The 13,967-nt window shown below is 38.8% G+C and overlaps 1 protein-coding gene across 2 annotated transcripts in view; it reads right to left on the minus strand.

Moving 5' to 3' along the window:
• Nucleotides 1–3,754: 3,754 nt before the first annotated feature.
• LOC140479043 (ubiquitin carboxyl-terminal hydrolase 47-like) overlaps nt 3,755–13,967 on the minus strand; it is a 32,859-nt gene continuing 22,646 nt past the window's right edge. For both annotated transcript variants that reach the window (XM_072572834.1, XM_072572833.1), the window contains exons 9-12: nt 13,302–13,421; nt 11,543–11,568; nt 10,034–10,079; nt 3,755–4,456 (exon numbers count right to left, since the gene is read on the minus strand). In XM_072572834.1, the coding sequence (XP_072428935.1) occupies nt 4,361–4,456; nt 10,034–10,079; nt 11,543–11,568; nt 13,302–13,421 (288 nt within the window). In that variant the 3' untranslated portion in view covers nt 3,755–4,360. The remainder of the gene's footprint in view (nt 4,457–10,033; nt 10,080–11,542; nt 11,569–13,301; nt 13,422–13,967) is intronic.

A 13,967-nucleotide genomic window follows, 5' to 3' on the forward strand; every position in this document is an offset into this window, starting at 1 on the left:
AGTTTACAAAGTAATTGCACATTTATATGGAGGAATAAGAAATAAGAAGAACAATATCTATCATATATGCATATATTATATATAAATATATGTGTGTGTATATTATATACACACATATCTCCCTTTCAAATAACACCTGTTTAAATAGATACAAAATTACACAAAAGTAAATCCCAGTTAATTCTTTTTTGAACCAATTGGGTAGATAGTTCCCAAACTCTCGCTGACATCAATGCTATTAATGTTTCATATGTTAATTGTGTTTAGTCCACATTTCACACTAAAACAGCCATTGTGACTGGTAGCTATTCTTGGAGCCGAAGTGTCTGCTATTTCCATTGTCAGTAATTCTTACCCCCCACAACCAAGAAGTAAACCTTGTTTTTAATCAGATTATCAACCAGTTTTTCTGGATCCTCCAGGTGAGGGATAGCAACAACGTTGGCATTTTTTCTTCTATGACATGTTGAAATGGTCATCTCATTTAAGAAACTGAATAAACAGATTCACTCATGTAACACTGGTTGGGCCAGAGTTTATTGTCTGTCCCTAGTTGCCCTTGAGAAATTGGTGATGAGCTGCCTGCTTGAATCAATCTTGAATCTTGATTGCATTAGAAATATGAACTTGATATTGGCCCAAAGATGGAAATCCTTAGAGTAAATATGTTGGATAACCTAAGTCCAAATGCTTTATGTGTGACCAACAGATCTATCTGATGCTTCTAGTGCAGCATTTCCCATCCTTTTAACTATAGCAACCTTATTTCACGTATTTGAAAAATGTTGTAACTCCTCAATGAGAACTGTAAGGTGGTGGTGATTTGGGGGCCACTTACTGGGGCAACACATTTGAAAATGGGGGCAGGTGAGATATCTGTAAAAGCAGGGATGGGGGAGGTGTTGAAAAAACAGGGCAAATGTTGTAATGAGATTATATCTGTCTGAATGTGCATGGAACTTCAAATTGACTATTGTTCCCTTGTAACCTCAACATTTCAGCTTAGTTGGAAGCCTTGCTGAAGAGAATGGATCACCAAAAGAAAAAAAAACATTACGGCTGAGGTTTCTGCCCCTACGTTAGAAGCAGGGAAATGGGCCTTTTCCTGGCTCCACAAACCCAACCAGTTAAACACAGCCTGGAATGCTGGATTTTCATTCTGGAGTGGTGGGATTCCATGGAGAATGGAGGAGGCAATCGCAGAATAAGAGTGGAAGCGGAGGGCTGTAGATTGGGCACATACCTACCTCTGGCGATGTTTTGAAGTCCATTTTTAAAATATGACACCAAAAACACCCCATCCCAGCTCTCACTCCTCACACACTGGACTCACACATTCCCTCTGGCCACTCATTCCTTCCACATCACTCTGTGCCCAACCATCAATCACCCACGACTCATCAGACTGCTTATGCTAACATAAGGGCTTTTGAAGGGCTTTTGCCCGAAACGTTGATTTCGCTGCTCGTTGGATGCTGCCTGAACTGCTGTGCTCTTCCAGCACCACTAATCCAGTATTTGATTTTCAGCATCTGCAGTCATTGTTTTTACCTTATGCTAACATAAGGCCTATTTCCACCTATCATCCTTTATCTGTTCTAACACTTATGTTTAGGTAGACTTTACTTTATCATAGTCCACATTAGCAGATCACAATAAATAATAAAGTTGACTGTACTTTGTTTAGAATAGCACTCCCATCCACAAAAAATGAAACATTTTGACTGCCTTGAAGATTCAAGAGAAGGTTTACCCCTACATAATGCCAATCTCTGACCTACCCTGGTACCCCACAGTTTTGTTTGTTATTAATTAATCAGATTAGGACATCACTGGCTAGGCCAGCATTTATTGCCCATCTCTAATTGCCCAGAGACCATCATGAATCAACCACATTGCTGTGGGTCTGGAGTCACATGTATGAGAAAGTGACGACTGCAGATGCTGGAGGTCAGAGTCAAGATTAGAGTGGTACTGGAAAAGCACAGCATGAGGTTCATTCCTGATTAAGGGCTTTTGCCTGAAATATCAATTTTCTTGCTCCTCGGATGCTGCCTGACCTGCTATGCTTTTCCGGCACCACTCTAATCTTGACTCTGGAGTGACATTTAGACTAGACCAGGTTAGGACAGTAGTTTCCTTCTCTAAAAGACATTAGCGAACCAGATGGGTTTTTCTGACAATTGACAACAGATTCATAGTCATCATTAACTCTTAATTTTAGATATTTTAAAAATTAAATTGAAACTCCATCACCTGCCATGATGGGGTTCAAACCTGAGACTCCAGAACATTACTTGGATGTCTGAATTAACAGCACACTGATAATACTACTAGACCATTGGCTTCGCTTATATGGTTGGTCCAGTTCAGTTTCTCATCAGTGGTAACCACAGGTTATTGAACAGAGGAGGATTCAGAGATTTTAAAACCATTTAATATCAAGAGGCAATTGTTTGATTCTCTCTTGTCGCTGATGATCATTGCCTGGCACATCTGTGGCAAGGGTGTTACATACAGCTCATTGGCAAATACCTGGAGATTGCCCAGTTCTTCCTGAAATGGACACAAATCGCTTCAGTATCTGCATATTCACAAATGGTGCTGAATATAACAAAGTCATCATTGAACAGCTTTCCTCATCATCGAACGATGGTCATTTAAAAGCATCTGAAAATGGTTCAGCCTAGGCCACTACTCTGAGGAACTCCTGCAATAATGCCCTCTGCTGAGATGACTGAAGCTCAACAACCTCTGCCACCTTCCTTTGTACCAGGCATGACTATAGCCAGAGAGCTCCTCTGGCAGGGAAAGATTTCAGAGGAAATACATGAGCAAATTGCAGGCTTCATTGTGAGGAATCCTTTAGCATTGGAGGGTAAAACTATCCCCTACCCTCCACAATCCCTGCAAATGATTCAGAAGTGCCTCCTCCTCCCCCAGTAAATGGTTGCACCTACACCAAATGGATTTCCCATGTTAGACTGCAGATCTTGGCTGAATGCATCTATCCTGAATCTACGACAGTCCAACATTGGACCCTTTTAGATCTAGCAGACAGGGTTGTGTCATATAACAGGAGGCTATTTTATAATTTCCCATTGATAAACTGAATTCCGATTCCACCAGCTAGTATGCTATGATTTGAACTCATGTCCCATAGCCTCTGGCTTACCGCTCAATGATATTACCACTAGGTCATCATCTCCCACACTAACTTTCAGCTTGATGTCCATAACTTTCACTGTAAAAAGTCCTGGAAGGATAGGTTGGAAGTGCAAATTATAAATAGCAGGGAGAAAGCCAGATGTGAACTTTAAACTTATTAGTAGATTTTAATTAGTTTAAAAAGAGTCATCTTAGTTTATGACTTAATTTACCAGGTCTGTGAATACTTCCCTTTTCAGTGGGCACCTGAAATGTGGCTTTGAGGTGGGGACACTTCTGCTTAACCCTCGATACTCAGCTGAAATTAGTAATGGGGCCCCATCAGGTGCATCCCAGCACTTGGATCAAGTTTCTGAGCTGTAAGTCATAATCTCTAAAAATAAATCTGTCATCACCTCTTTGAGGATTCCAGCATAGCAATGTAAATTGAATTAGAGACCCTATTAAATATATGCAAGTTTAAGCTTTTGCAGAGAGTACCATTTCTACTACAGCTCTCAATAACACTAGTCTTCACACTTTTATTTTAATTTCAGCTTTTATAAAAAGGCAAACTAAAAACAAAACACACCAATCTGAAGGTCTGTTGTAATTTTCACATAACTGACACTGTTACAAATTTATTTCACGGTTGTTTCTTGTTGCTGGTGTCGCACAAAAGCTATTCTCATGTTCTGTTTTAAAATATACAGGTATATCAGGAAAAGTTGAGTTACCTGAATCACAATGTGACAAATATATATAAGTACTACTCAATTATGGAATAATGAAAATAATAAATCAAAAAACTTAACCTGTTACTTGTTCCTCTTAAAATAAAAACTTTTCATGTAAATCAATATGTTACTTCGAAAGTAGCCTTAAACTGTGTCTTACTATTAATGTCCCACAGGAATACTTCTGTTTTCTATTAAGAACTGGACCCTGCAGAACAGTTAATGAACATTATTAAGGCAGTTAAAGTGGTTGAATATAACAAATATGTTGTTACATGATAACAAGTGGGTACAACTACCTACATGTAAACTCAATTCCATCAGCGACCATACATAAGGCACACACAATATTACAACTCAAAGTCTCAACATACAATCAGAGGCATTCCAGACTATGATTGGTGAAATGTAAAGTTTTTCTTCTGTGGACCTTGACTGCTTCCAACATTTTGGATAAAATTGCCAGATGTATTTATTTAGCTCTCCAAAGAGTACTGGTTTATGTTCTGTTGACAGTAACCAGCATCTGCTCCAAAAATACGTGGACAGTTCTGAGAATTGTTATCTTGCTTCTAAGGGAATAAAGGCAACAAAGGTCATTGCTAAGTAAATGTTTCATCTAATTCATTTTACAGGCAAAACTTTCATAAGAACTATGATTCGCAGTCCACGGCAAGGTCAGCTTTTGTGTTATATGGAAACTTCATTCCAAAATCTTCAGCTTTTTTTTTAATATTATTGTAAAAACAATCACTAGAGAATTTTCAATTCTGACAAGGGATAGTAGGTTAGCTGAGAGCAAATGGAAGGAGTTATGAACAGGGGCAGGAACAGAAGCATTATATCTTTTTTTGTCATGTGAAAAACGAACAGTCCCCACATCAACAATATACTTTGAACGTTCCCTTGCTTTTGTCAAAGACATTTGAAACAAATTGGAGCCTGAATTCTGAAAGCTTTGTGGAAATTGGTTAACTGAGATATTCCTGATTTGTTATAAACCACTAAAATGAAAACCAATGCAGCACTTAGCAACAGTAAAGGCTGTAATCATCTGAAAGGTAGCACTGGAAACACAACCAACTAAAACCATAACACTTTGGTTGTTGGTCACAGAAGAAAAGAAATACTTTGCAGAGAATGTATTATAAAGAAATTGTGATGCAGAAACAAATCAATGGGGAATTGTTCCAAATGGTTCTCCACTTTTATACTCCAAACAAACCTCCTCTCACCCATCAAGAGAGATGATCTAATGTCACAAATAGAGGAAAATGGTTATGATATAATTTCCATTACAGAAACATGGCTGCACGGTGATCAGGCTAGGAACTGAATAGCCAAGGATATCCAACATTTATGAAGGATAGACACGTGGGAAAAGGAGGTAGAGTCACACTCTTCAAATAAGATGGCATCAGGATTTTAAATGAGGATCAATGGATTGGAAGGAAAGCATGTAGAACCTGTTTGCTAGAAGGTAGCAGACATTGGTGAGAGTTATTTATAGGCCACCAAATAAGAGTGATGGTTTGGAGACATAGTATGAATTAACTGATGAGAGAAACATGTAGCCTGGGCAACACAGTAATCATGGTTACTCCAATCTGCATATAAATTGGTTAAAGAGATTGAGCACTAAAGCTGTGGAAAACGAGTTTCTGAAGTACGTTAGTGAAGGTTCTCTTGAGCAGCATGTTGAGGTGCCAGCTAGACAACAGGCTATTTTAGATGTAATATATGTAATGAAAAGGGTGAATTAATAAACTAGCTTTTAAGTACATTTACTGATGAGTGAACACAATATAATAGATTGTGTAGAATCTTTTCCAGGTCTGAATGACATGGGCTATGTCAAGTAAGGTGGCAGAATCACCTGAGACTTTTCTCAATGTCAGGAGCAACTCTGCATTTTTAAACCCCAATATTGAAGGGATTCTCTCCAGACAGCAGCAGCAAGTGACCTAATAAGGGATATCATCGCTTGGTGGTGATCTTAATAACTCCAGATCTTACCAAAATTATTTGCAGCTTCCTATTCCATCACCACTTACTGTGAACAAACTAAATACCAAAGATTCTTAATGTGGAAGTCAGACTGTGTACCTGGTGACTTCAGCTTGTCGCCAGATCTGAAGGTCCTCCATGTTGGAGGTGTGGCAGAGGGATTTTTATCAAGAAAAATGTGAGGTGCTACATTTTGGTTGGACAAATCGGGGCAGGACTTATATATTTAATGGTAAGGTCCTGGGAGTGTTGCCAAATAAAGGGACTTTGGAGTGCACGTTCATAGTTCCTTGAGACAGGTAGACAGGATATTGAAGAAGGAATTTGATACGCTTGTCTTTATTGGTCAGTGCATTGATTATAGGAGTTGGGAGGTCATATAGTGGCTGTACAGGACATTGGTTCAGAGACTTTTGTAATACTGTATTCAGTACTGGTCTCCTTGCTATAGAAAAGATCTTGTTAAACTTGAAAGGGTTCAGAAAAGATTTATAAGGATGTTGCCAGGGTTGGAGGGCTTGAGCTATAGGGAGAGGCTGAATAGGCTGGGGCTGTTTTCCCTGGAGGCAGGAACATTTTTGAGATTTATAAAGTCATGAGAGGCATAGATAGGGTGAATAATCAAAGTATTTTCCTCAGGGTAGGGGACATCAAATAGGCTTAAGGTGAGAAGCAAAAGATTTAAAAGGACCTGAAGGGCAACTATTTCACACAGAATGTGGTGTGTGTATGGAATGAAGGAAGTGATGGAGGCTCATACAATTATAATATTTTAAAAGCATCTGGATGGGTATATGAATAGGAAGGGTTGAGGGATATGGACCAAATTCTAGCCAATATTGATTTAGGATATCTGGTTGATAAGTTGGACCAACATGTCTGTTTGGGTGCTGTACATCTTTAGGTTGGACTTTATGTTGTACACCAAGCAGCAACACCTCAGGGCATGCTCCATGGCTACTGATCACACATCCTGAGTTTTTCTTCCCTCGAATCTGAGCTCCCTCGCAGGCATCCATCCCCCTGGTAACCTAATTCAACCCTTCCCTAGCTGCATTAGCAAATCTCTTCGACCCAGACTTCCAATCGATTCTTAGAAATTCTTAGTGCACATTCTCCACCAAATTTTACTATTCTTTAGCAATAAATCCAACTTACAAAGGGTTATTAACATCTATTTCAGCTGCAATTTAAGAAGTTAACTCAGTCTATCCTACACCACTGCTTGGAGTTATTGAGAAATTGGTGGCATTGTAGTAAAGTTACTGTTCAGATTCTCTATAGACCCAGACTAATGCCCTTTAAGTGGGATTCAAATCCTACCAAGACAACAGGTGGAATTGAAATGTAATTAATATATAAATCTTGAATTACTGTTCCACCAGTAGGATAGAGAAAGCAGTAAAGTCATAAACAGTCAGGAGGGAGTTACCTTTAGTCGACCTCAACGTTGATTCCAGGCCATCAAGTCTAATGACATCAGTCAAAAATAGGTGCTCTGCCAATGGGTCAGAGCCCTGAATTACTGTGGATATTTTTAAGTTGTGATTCCAAAAGACATTACTCAGCCAAAAATGGTTGCAGATGTAAATTAATTGGCCTTCTAGAGAGACAGACACTCAGAATTTCACATGTATGGATAAGAAAAGAACTATGAAGAACAATATATTCAAAAGGGAAGAGGTAACTTCAAAAGGGTTGAATTGTGATGTCTGTGATGATAAAGATAATGGAGGCCTGACATTCCCATGCTCAACAGAAAACCTCTCCTGAAGGATTGTGTCCCAAACTGCAGACATATTGAAAACAATGCAAGGTCAGGGGTTAAAATGCCATTTTCAACTCTATTGGAGGGTACTAGTGTGACTGAATGCTTTGATGTGTACCAGTCTGGATTCAAGGTTTAGCATGTTGTGATGATCACAGTCAGAGAAGTTAACCCAATGCTACAGGGAACGACTGTTTATCACTTCAAGTGCTGCCAGCCAGTTAAAAAGAAAATAGGTAATAAATGGAATATCACTTATCCTGAATTCTGGAATTCAATCACAGGAAATCAGAACCACAGAATCAAAATCAATCTGCAAAACTAAGGATTGTGAAACCAACTGTTCAGTTACCATCAACATGACCAATAACCTCTATTGCAAGTGTTCATTCTTCATGAACAATTATGAGACTTATCGGAATATCTGTTTTTTTAATGTATATTCTTTTGAAATCACTTCTGTTTGTAGTGTGTGTGTGCTGTTACTAATCCTTCTCACATTTAGAAATTAATAAACTCACTTTGTTAATGAAGAAGACCTTTTAAAATTGTCTCCATTAAAAACATCAGTTCACATCGGTGTTGGAGCAAGGCATCCACAAGGGATCTATTTTTACATTAATCTTGGTGCAATTAACTAATGGAATAAAGTGAATAAAGAAGGGGAGATTGTTCATCCATCCTCACTCAGTAATTTGGTGTATCCTATCTTGAAATCATATTTAACCAATTAGATTCATTCCAAGTGAAGATCAATAAACCAATGAAGGCACTGAATATTGCAAAGTGTATGGGCTCAGATAACGTTTTGACAATAATATTGGAGATACAGGCTCTAGACCCTGGCCACACACTTTGCCAAGCTATTCCACACAATTACAGCATAGATATCTCCTCAACAATGTGGAACCTTCCCAGGTCTGTCCTGACCCCAAAACGTAGGGACAAGTCCAACCCAGTCGATTACTAATGTATCAATTTATCTCAGTCATTGATAAAGTGATGGTAAGGGATGTTAATAGTGCTATCAAACAGCATATATCCAGCAATAACCTGCTCACTGACTCTCAGTTTGGGATCCATCAGAACCAGCTTCTCACTTAGTTCATGGTCAATACAGAGAGAGAAAAAAGGAAGATGTAAATTCAACAGGGGAGGTGACAATGACTGCCCTTGATATCAGGCAGCATTTGACTGAACATAGCAACAAGGACCCCTATAAGACGTAAGTTAACTGGAATAAAGATGAAATCTTTCCAGTGGATCAAATTGAAATAACTCTAAAGAGGATGATATCCTATCACCAAGTCACTGTTTATTTATGCTTGAAGAGGCCTTGGCTTTACCTTCAGAGTCAGGTATCAGAGTGCCAGAATCTCAGAAACTCTTCTTGTTATCTATCAGCCAGGGCTCCCTGATTGGACCAGGTGAATAGTCCCAATCAGGGAACTCATTCTATGAGGCCCAGTTGGCTGACCTTATTACAATCACCACACAAGCAAGCACAACTCCAGATCAATTTGGTTGTTGAGAATCAATCATCTCAGTCCCAGGATATGCCTGCAAGAGTTCTTCAGGGTAATGTTCTATACCCAAACATCTTCAGCTGCTTCAATGATATTCTGTCCACCATAAGGTCATAAGTGAGATGCCTACTGATGGTTGTCCTATGCTATATTCATGAATCCTCAGATACTGAAGCAGGCCATGTCCATTTGTGTAAGAGTTAGACTCTATACAAGCTTGGACTGTTAAAGTAGTATTCATTTCAAATAATGGCCATCTCCAGCAAGATAGAATCTGTCCATCTCCATTTGATTTTCAATGGCATTTTGATTGCATAAATCCCCACTATCAACAACTTGAGGATTACCATCAATGGCAAACTAAACTAGACCATCCAATAAATATTGCTGGGATAAGAACAGGTCAGATGCTGGGAATTTTACAATAACCTCTCCTGACTCCTCAGCCTGGCCACCATTCTATAAGGCACAAATCAGGAGTGTCATAAGATACTTTCCACTTATCACAACAACACGCAAGAACGTTGACACCATCCAGCCTATCTAATTAGCACCCATTCACCACCTTCATCATTCACTCTCTCCACCGCTGATACAGCAACGCTTACCATTATCTTCAAGATGCACTGCAGAAAATCACCCAGGCTCCTGGGTGACAAAACCTTCCAAACCTGTGACCTCTCCCACTTAGAAGAACAAGGCCAACATGAGATGGAATGGTGCAGAAAGTTTTAATGTGATAAAATTAAAAAAAAGTAAATTTTATCTCTTCAGTACAGCACAATGCGATATTTTATTATTTAGCCATTTATCAAGATTACTCATTTTATTTGTACAAATTACTGTACCTCACTATTTTCTCTTCTGTACATAATCAGGTAGGCTGTTTTTGACCTGCAAAATATTAAACAATTAACTTAATACAGAAAACATTTCTTATGATTTGCAATAATACATATGATTTTGCATTCTTCATATCAAATTCTGCAAAGTTCCAATGACTTGGCCTATCAACCTAATTTTTCAAAGCTGATTTAAATACTTTGTAATTTCTCCCATGCAGAATCATATCACAAACAATTTCTGCACAATTTACCTACTGCACAACATTATGGCTACAAAATTCAGTTTAGGTGACTGTTTAGATGCAAAAAAAAACTGTGCTATTTTCATCCAACAACTTGGTGAGAACATTAGCATCGGTCAATGTGAATGGGCAAGAAGGATGCAGACATGGCAGATTGTGATGCCAGTCAACAACTAATATTGATTTGACAACTGATCTGCTATTTTTGGAGTCTCATAATAGTTAACAACTTCTTTTAAACACAGACATTCAGCAGCACTATTAAGTCCCCACTACATCTATTTAAAGGTATCATCAACAACTTTGAGTTATCGAGTTACAGAGTTAGACAGCATGGAAACAGACCCTTTGTTCCAACTCATCCATACGCACCAGATATCCTGATCTATTCTAGTCCCATTTGCCAGCACCTGGCTCATTTCCTTCTAAGCCCTTCTTATTCACATACCCATCCAGATGCCTTTTAAATGCTGCAATTGTACCAGCCTCCACCTCTTCCTCTGGCACCTCAAGTAGATTAATTGCTTCTTACTTTCTACAGTTTTTATGCTGAGTTTTTGGACTAACTTGGTGTTTGCAGGATCTGAGTGCTTTTGTTAAATGCTTATAGGATTTTGTGCTGCACTCGAGAAGTGATTGGAACGATACGATGATGTGCAATTGGTAGGTGATAGTGCTGTTAAAAAAAGAGACATTGCCTGGCCTCCCCAACCTGTCCTTTATTACGAAGATTCAGCTAGGTTAAAGATATGCTGCACATTTCTGGGACCTCAGTATTGCAAGCTGAAGCCGGAAATTGTGGGACAGATGCAGAGTAAAACAGGTCAATGCGGAAACAGCAAAGCAGCATTAGTGATTGCTGCTCTCAGAAAAAAACAGAGCCATGATTTTTCCGTCTTATTTAAAATGTTTTACCCAGAAGGCACCTCCTCTTTTACTGAAGCAGGCCAATTTTAAGTAGGATAAATTAACTTTAAATGGTACTTCACTCAAATCGAACACCCCCATTGACACATGCAGCCGTTCAACAATGTGTTGAGCATTTGGCTGCATGCCAGCATCTTTATAATTATCACGGAGCAGAAAATGCGTTTGCTTCGGGACAGAGTTTAATCGGCTATAATGATGCTGAACTCAAATTTGGGGGCTATCCAATTTAGCATCTAACAGGATTTTAAATAGCTCGTTGGAGTCACTCATAGCCTTACTTTTCTCAAAGCAAACAAATGCTCGCAGCTTGGATTGAGTATTAAATAAACTTGATATCTACCTGAAAGAATCTTCCTTCTTCTTTCGCTAAAACGACATTCACAGGAGCCACACAAAAGGAGACCAAAAACAAAATTAAAGTACAAGAGTTCAAGAATTGGATACATCAAAACTATTACGATGATACCTAAAACTGAAAGTTAATCAATGGTACATTTAGAGTGTATAGGGTACATTGGGTGCATAAACACCTCCATTTTGATGAGCAGAACATTATAATAGAAACTATAATACGTTTATGAGGTAACATGAGTTTACAAGTTTATAAGGGATTTATTTGTCTATTTCAGTGCATATTTGATAACTTCCATTCAAGTTTCTAAATACTAATACTGCCAACGTCGATAAACATTTACTATTCCCATATTAAGAAGAACAAAATTGGCAATTATGTAATTGTTGATTTTCCACTTTCGTTTTCACAAAAACTTCTGTTAAGGCAGAGATGCTCACAGAGTTGGGTTGTTAATGCAACTAACAAAGTTGCATAAAAGTAGAACTATATTTAAGTGTGGGGTGTATTTGGGGCATGTAGGTGGATCTGGAAATGGACTGGGTCACAATATGTTTCCATTGTGCAACTCAACAGGAACTTTATATACAGGAATGTGAAACAAACCTCATAAAACATTAGCTGACTACTTCAAATAAATATTACATTACACAACTGTATGAACCAAGTATTTGCTTTATATAGGTAACGCCTCATCTTCCACCTCGGAACACTTCAACCCCAGGGCATCAATGTGGACTTCAACAGTTTCCTCATTTCCCCTTCCCCCACCTCACCCTAGTTCTAAACTTCCAGCTCAGTAACTGTCCCCATGACTTGTCCGGACTTGTCCTACCTGCCTATCTCCTTTTCCACCTATCCACTCCACCCTCTCCTCCTTGACCTATCACCTTCATCCCCTCCCCCACTCACCCATTGTACTCTATGCTACTTTCTCCCCACCCCCACCCTCCTCTAGCTTATCTCTCCACGCTTCAGGCTCACTGCCTTTATTCCTGATGAAGGGCTTTTGCCCGAAACGTCAATTTCGAAGCTACTTGGATGCTGCCTGAACTGCTGTGCTCTTCCAGCACCATTAATCCAGTATTTGCTTTATATGCCAGTTAAGTATCATCTAGTCATTTTGTTATTGTATTCCGATTTGAAGAGGATCTTTGTCAAAAACCATATTCACATTATTGAAATGTATTCCTGGGGACTTCACCTAAGACAAATACGTGCTCTGCCACCCCAGGGCATGTTCGTAATGGGCATTTTGCAAGTGTCCCCCTTGATCCTGCTGGATGAACTGGAGGACGACATGAGGATACCAGTCTTAACAGTTCAAGGTTCTGTAGAAGAGAAGGACAGGGAGGAAGTGGTATTCTTTCTTCTGGGTACAAGTCATGTTTCTCACTCTAGAGCTTCTTCACCTGGACCTCCATTGCTAGGTCTAAGAAGTATTGGGTCCTCCCTAGGCCTCAGCCTGAAACCTACCGTCAAGCATCAGTAGTACATGCCACATCTTTAATGGAAATAACTGTCTGGAGCTTCATAAAAATTGCCTGTAATCAATGCTTAAATATTACATTTGTAGGTGTCTGTTCCAGCAAGATTCCAATTATGTTAATCAGCAATTGAGTTGAGGAATGTGTGGTTAAAAAAATACAGATTTCCAGACTGGCTCGTCTTATGAACACAAAACTCACTCCGCACTTATTTTCACTTTTTCACCAAAATAAACTTATATTTTACTGATTGTTGTTACCTTAATCATTTCATCATTAAAGATATACCAACAATTTCCACATTTGATTTCAGCATAGTAGTGGCCACTCTCATATTCCCCATCGTGGTGCCATATTGCAAACAGCTCATACTTTTCCCCCTAAGACGGAGAGAAATAAAACAGGAGATGATTTCTTTCCCTGTAGTAATATTGATTCTCTTACATACAACTTCAACTTTTCCTGCGGTGACTGATTTTGTCATAGCACAACTACAAGAGGACAGGACATTGACAGGCATGCAAATAGAACCAACGAAGCATTGGAGCAGGAATGCCAACATCGAAAGATGGAGTGTCCCAATGCTATGAAAGGAGGGGATGGTCATTTCAGAAAGATACTCCAGGTCTCTAATGAAGGATAAAACCTGAGGTGAGTCCTTTCAACTGACTAACTGTTGAATATCTCCAGCATATTGTGCTTTGAATTCAGGATCTATACATTTTCTGTTTTGATCCTTCAAAATGAACACATTTTCATGTTAAATTTATTATGTTAGAGGCACTATAAAAATACAAATTGAAATGTAGACAAATGTCAATTTTCACATCACATGCCTGATTCAACAGGATAAAATAAATTGCCAGATGTTACGTTTTCCTGGTCCTTTTTTTTAAAAATACTGCTACATGACCGTTTACATCTAG

The sequence above is a fragment of the Chiloscyllium punctatum genome, chromosome 6 (assembly GCF_047496795.1).
Source record: "Chiloscyllium punctatum isolate Juve2018m chromosome 6, sChiPun1.3, whole genome shotgun sequence".
NCBI classification, from domain to species: Eukaryota; Metazoa; Chordata; class Chondrichthyes; order Orectolobiformes; family Hemiscylliidae; genus Chiloscyllium; species Chiloscyllium punctatum.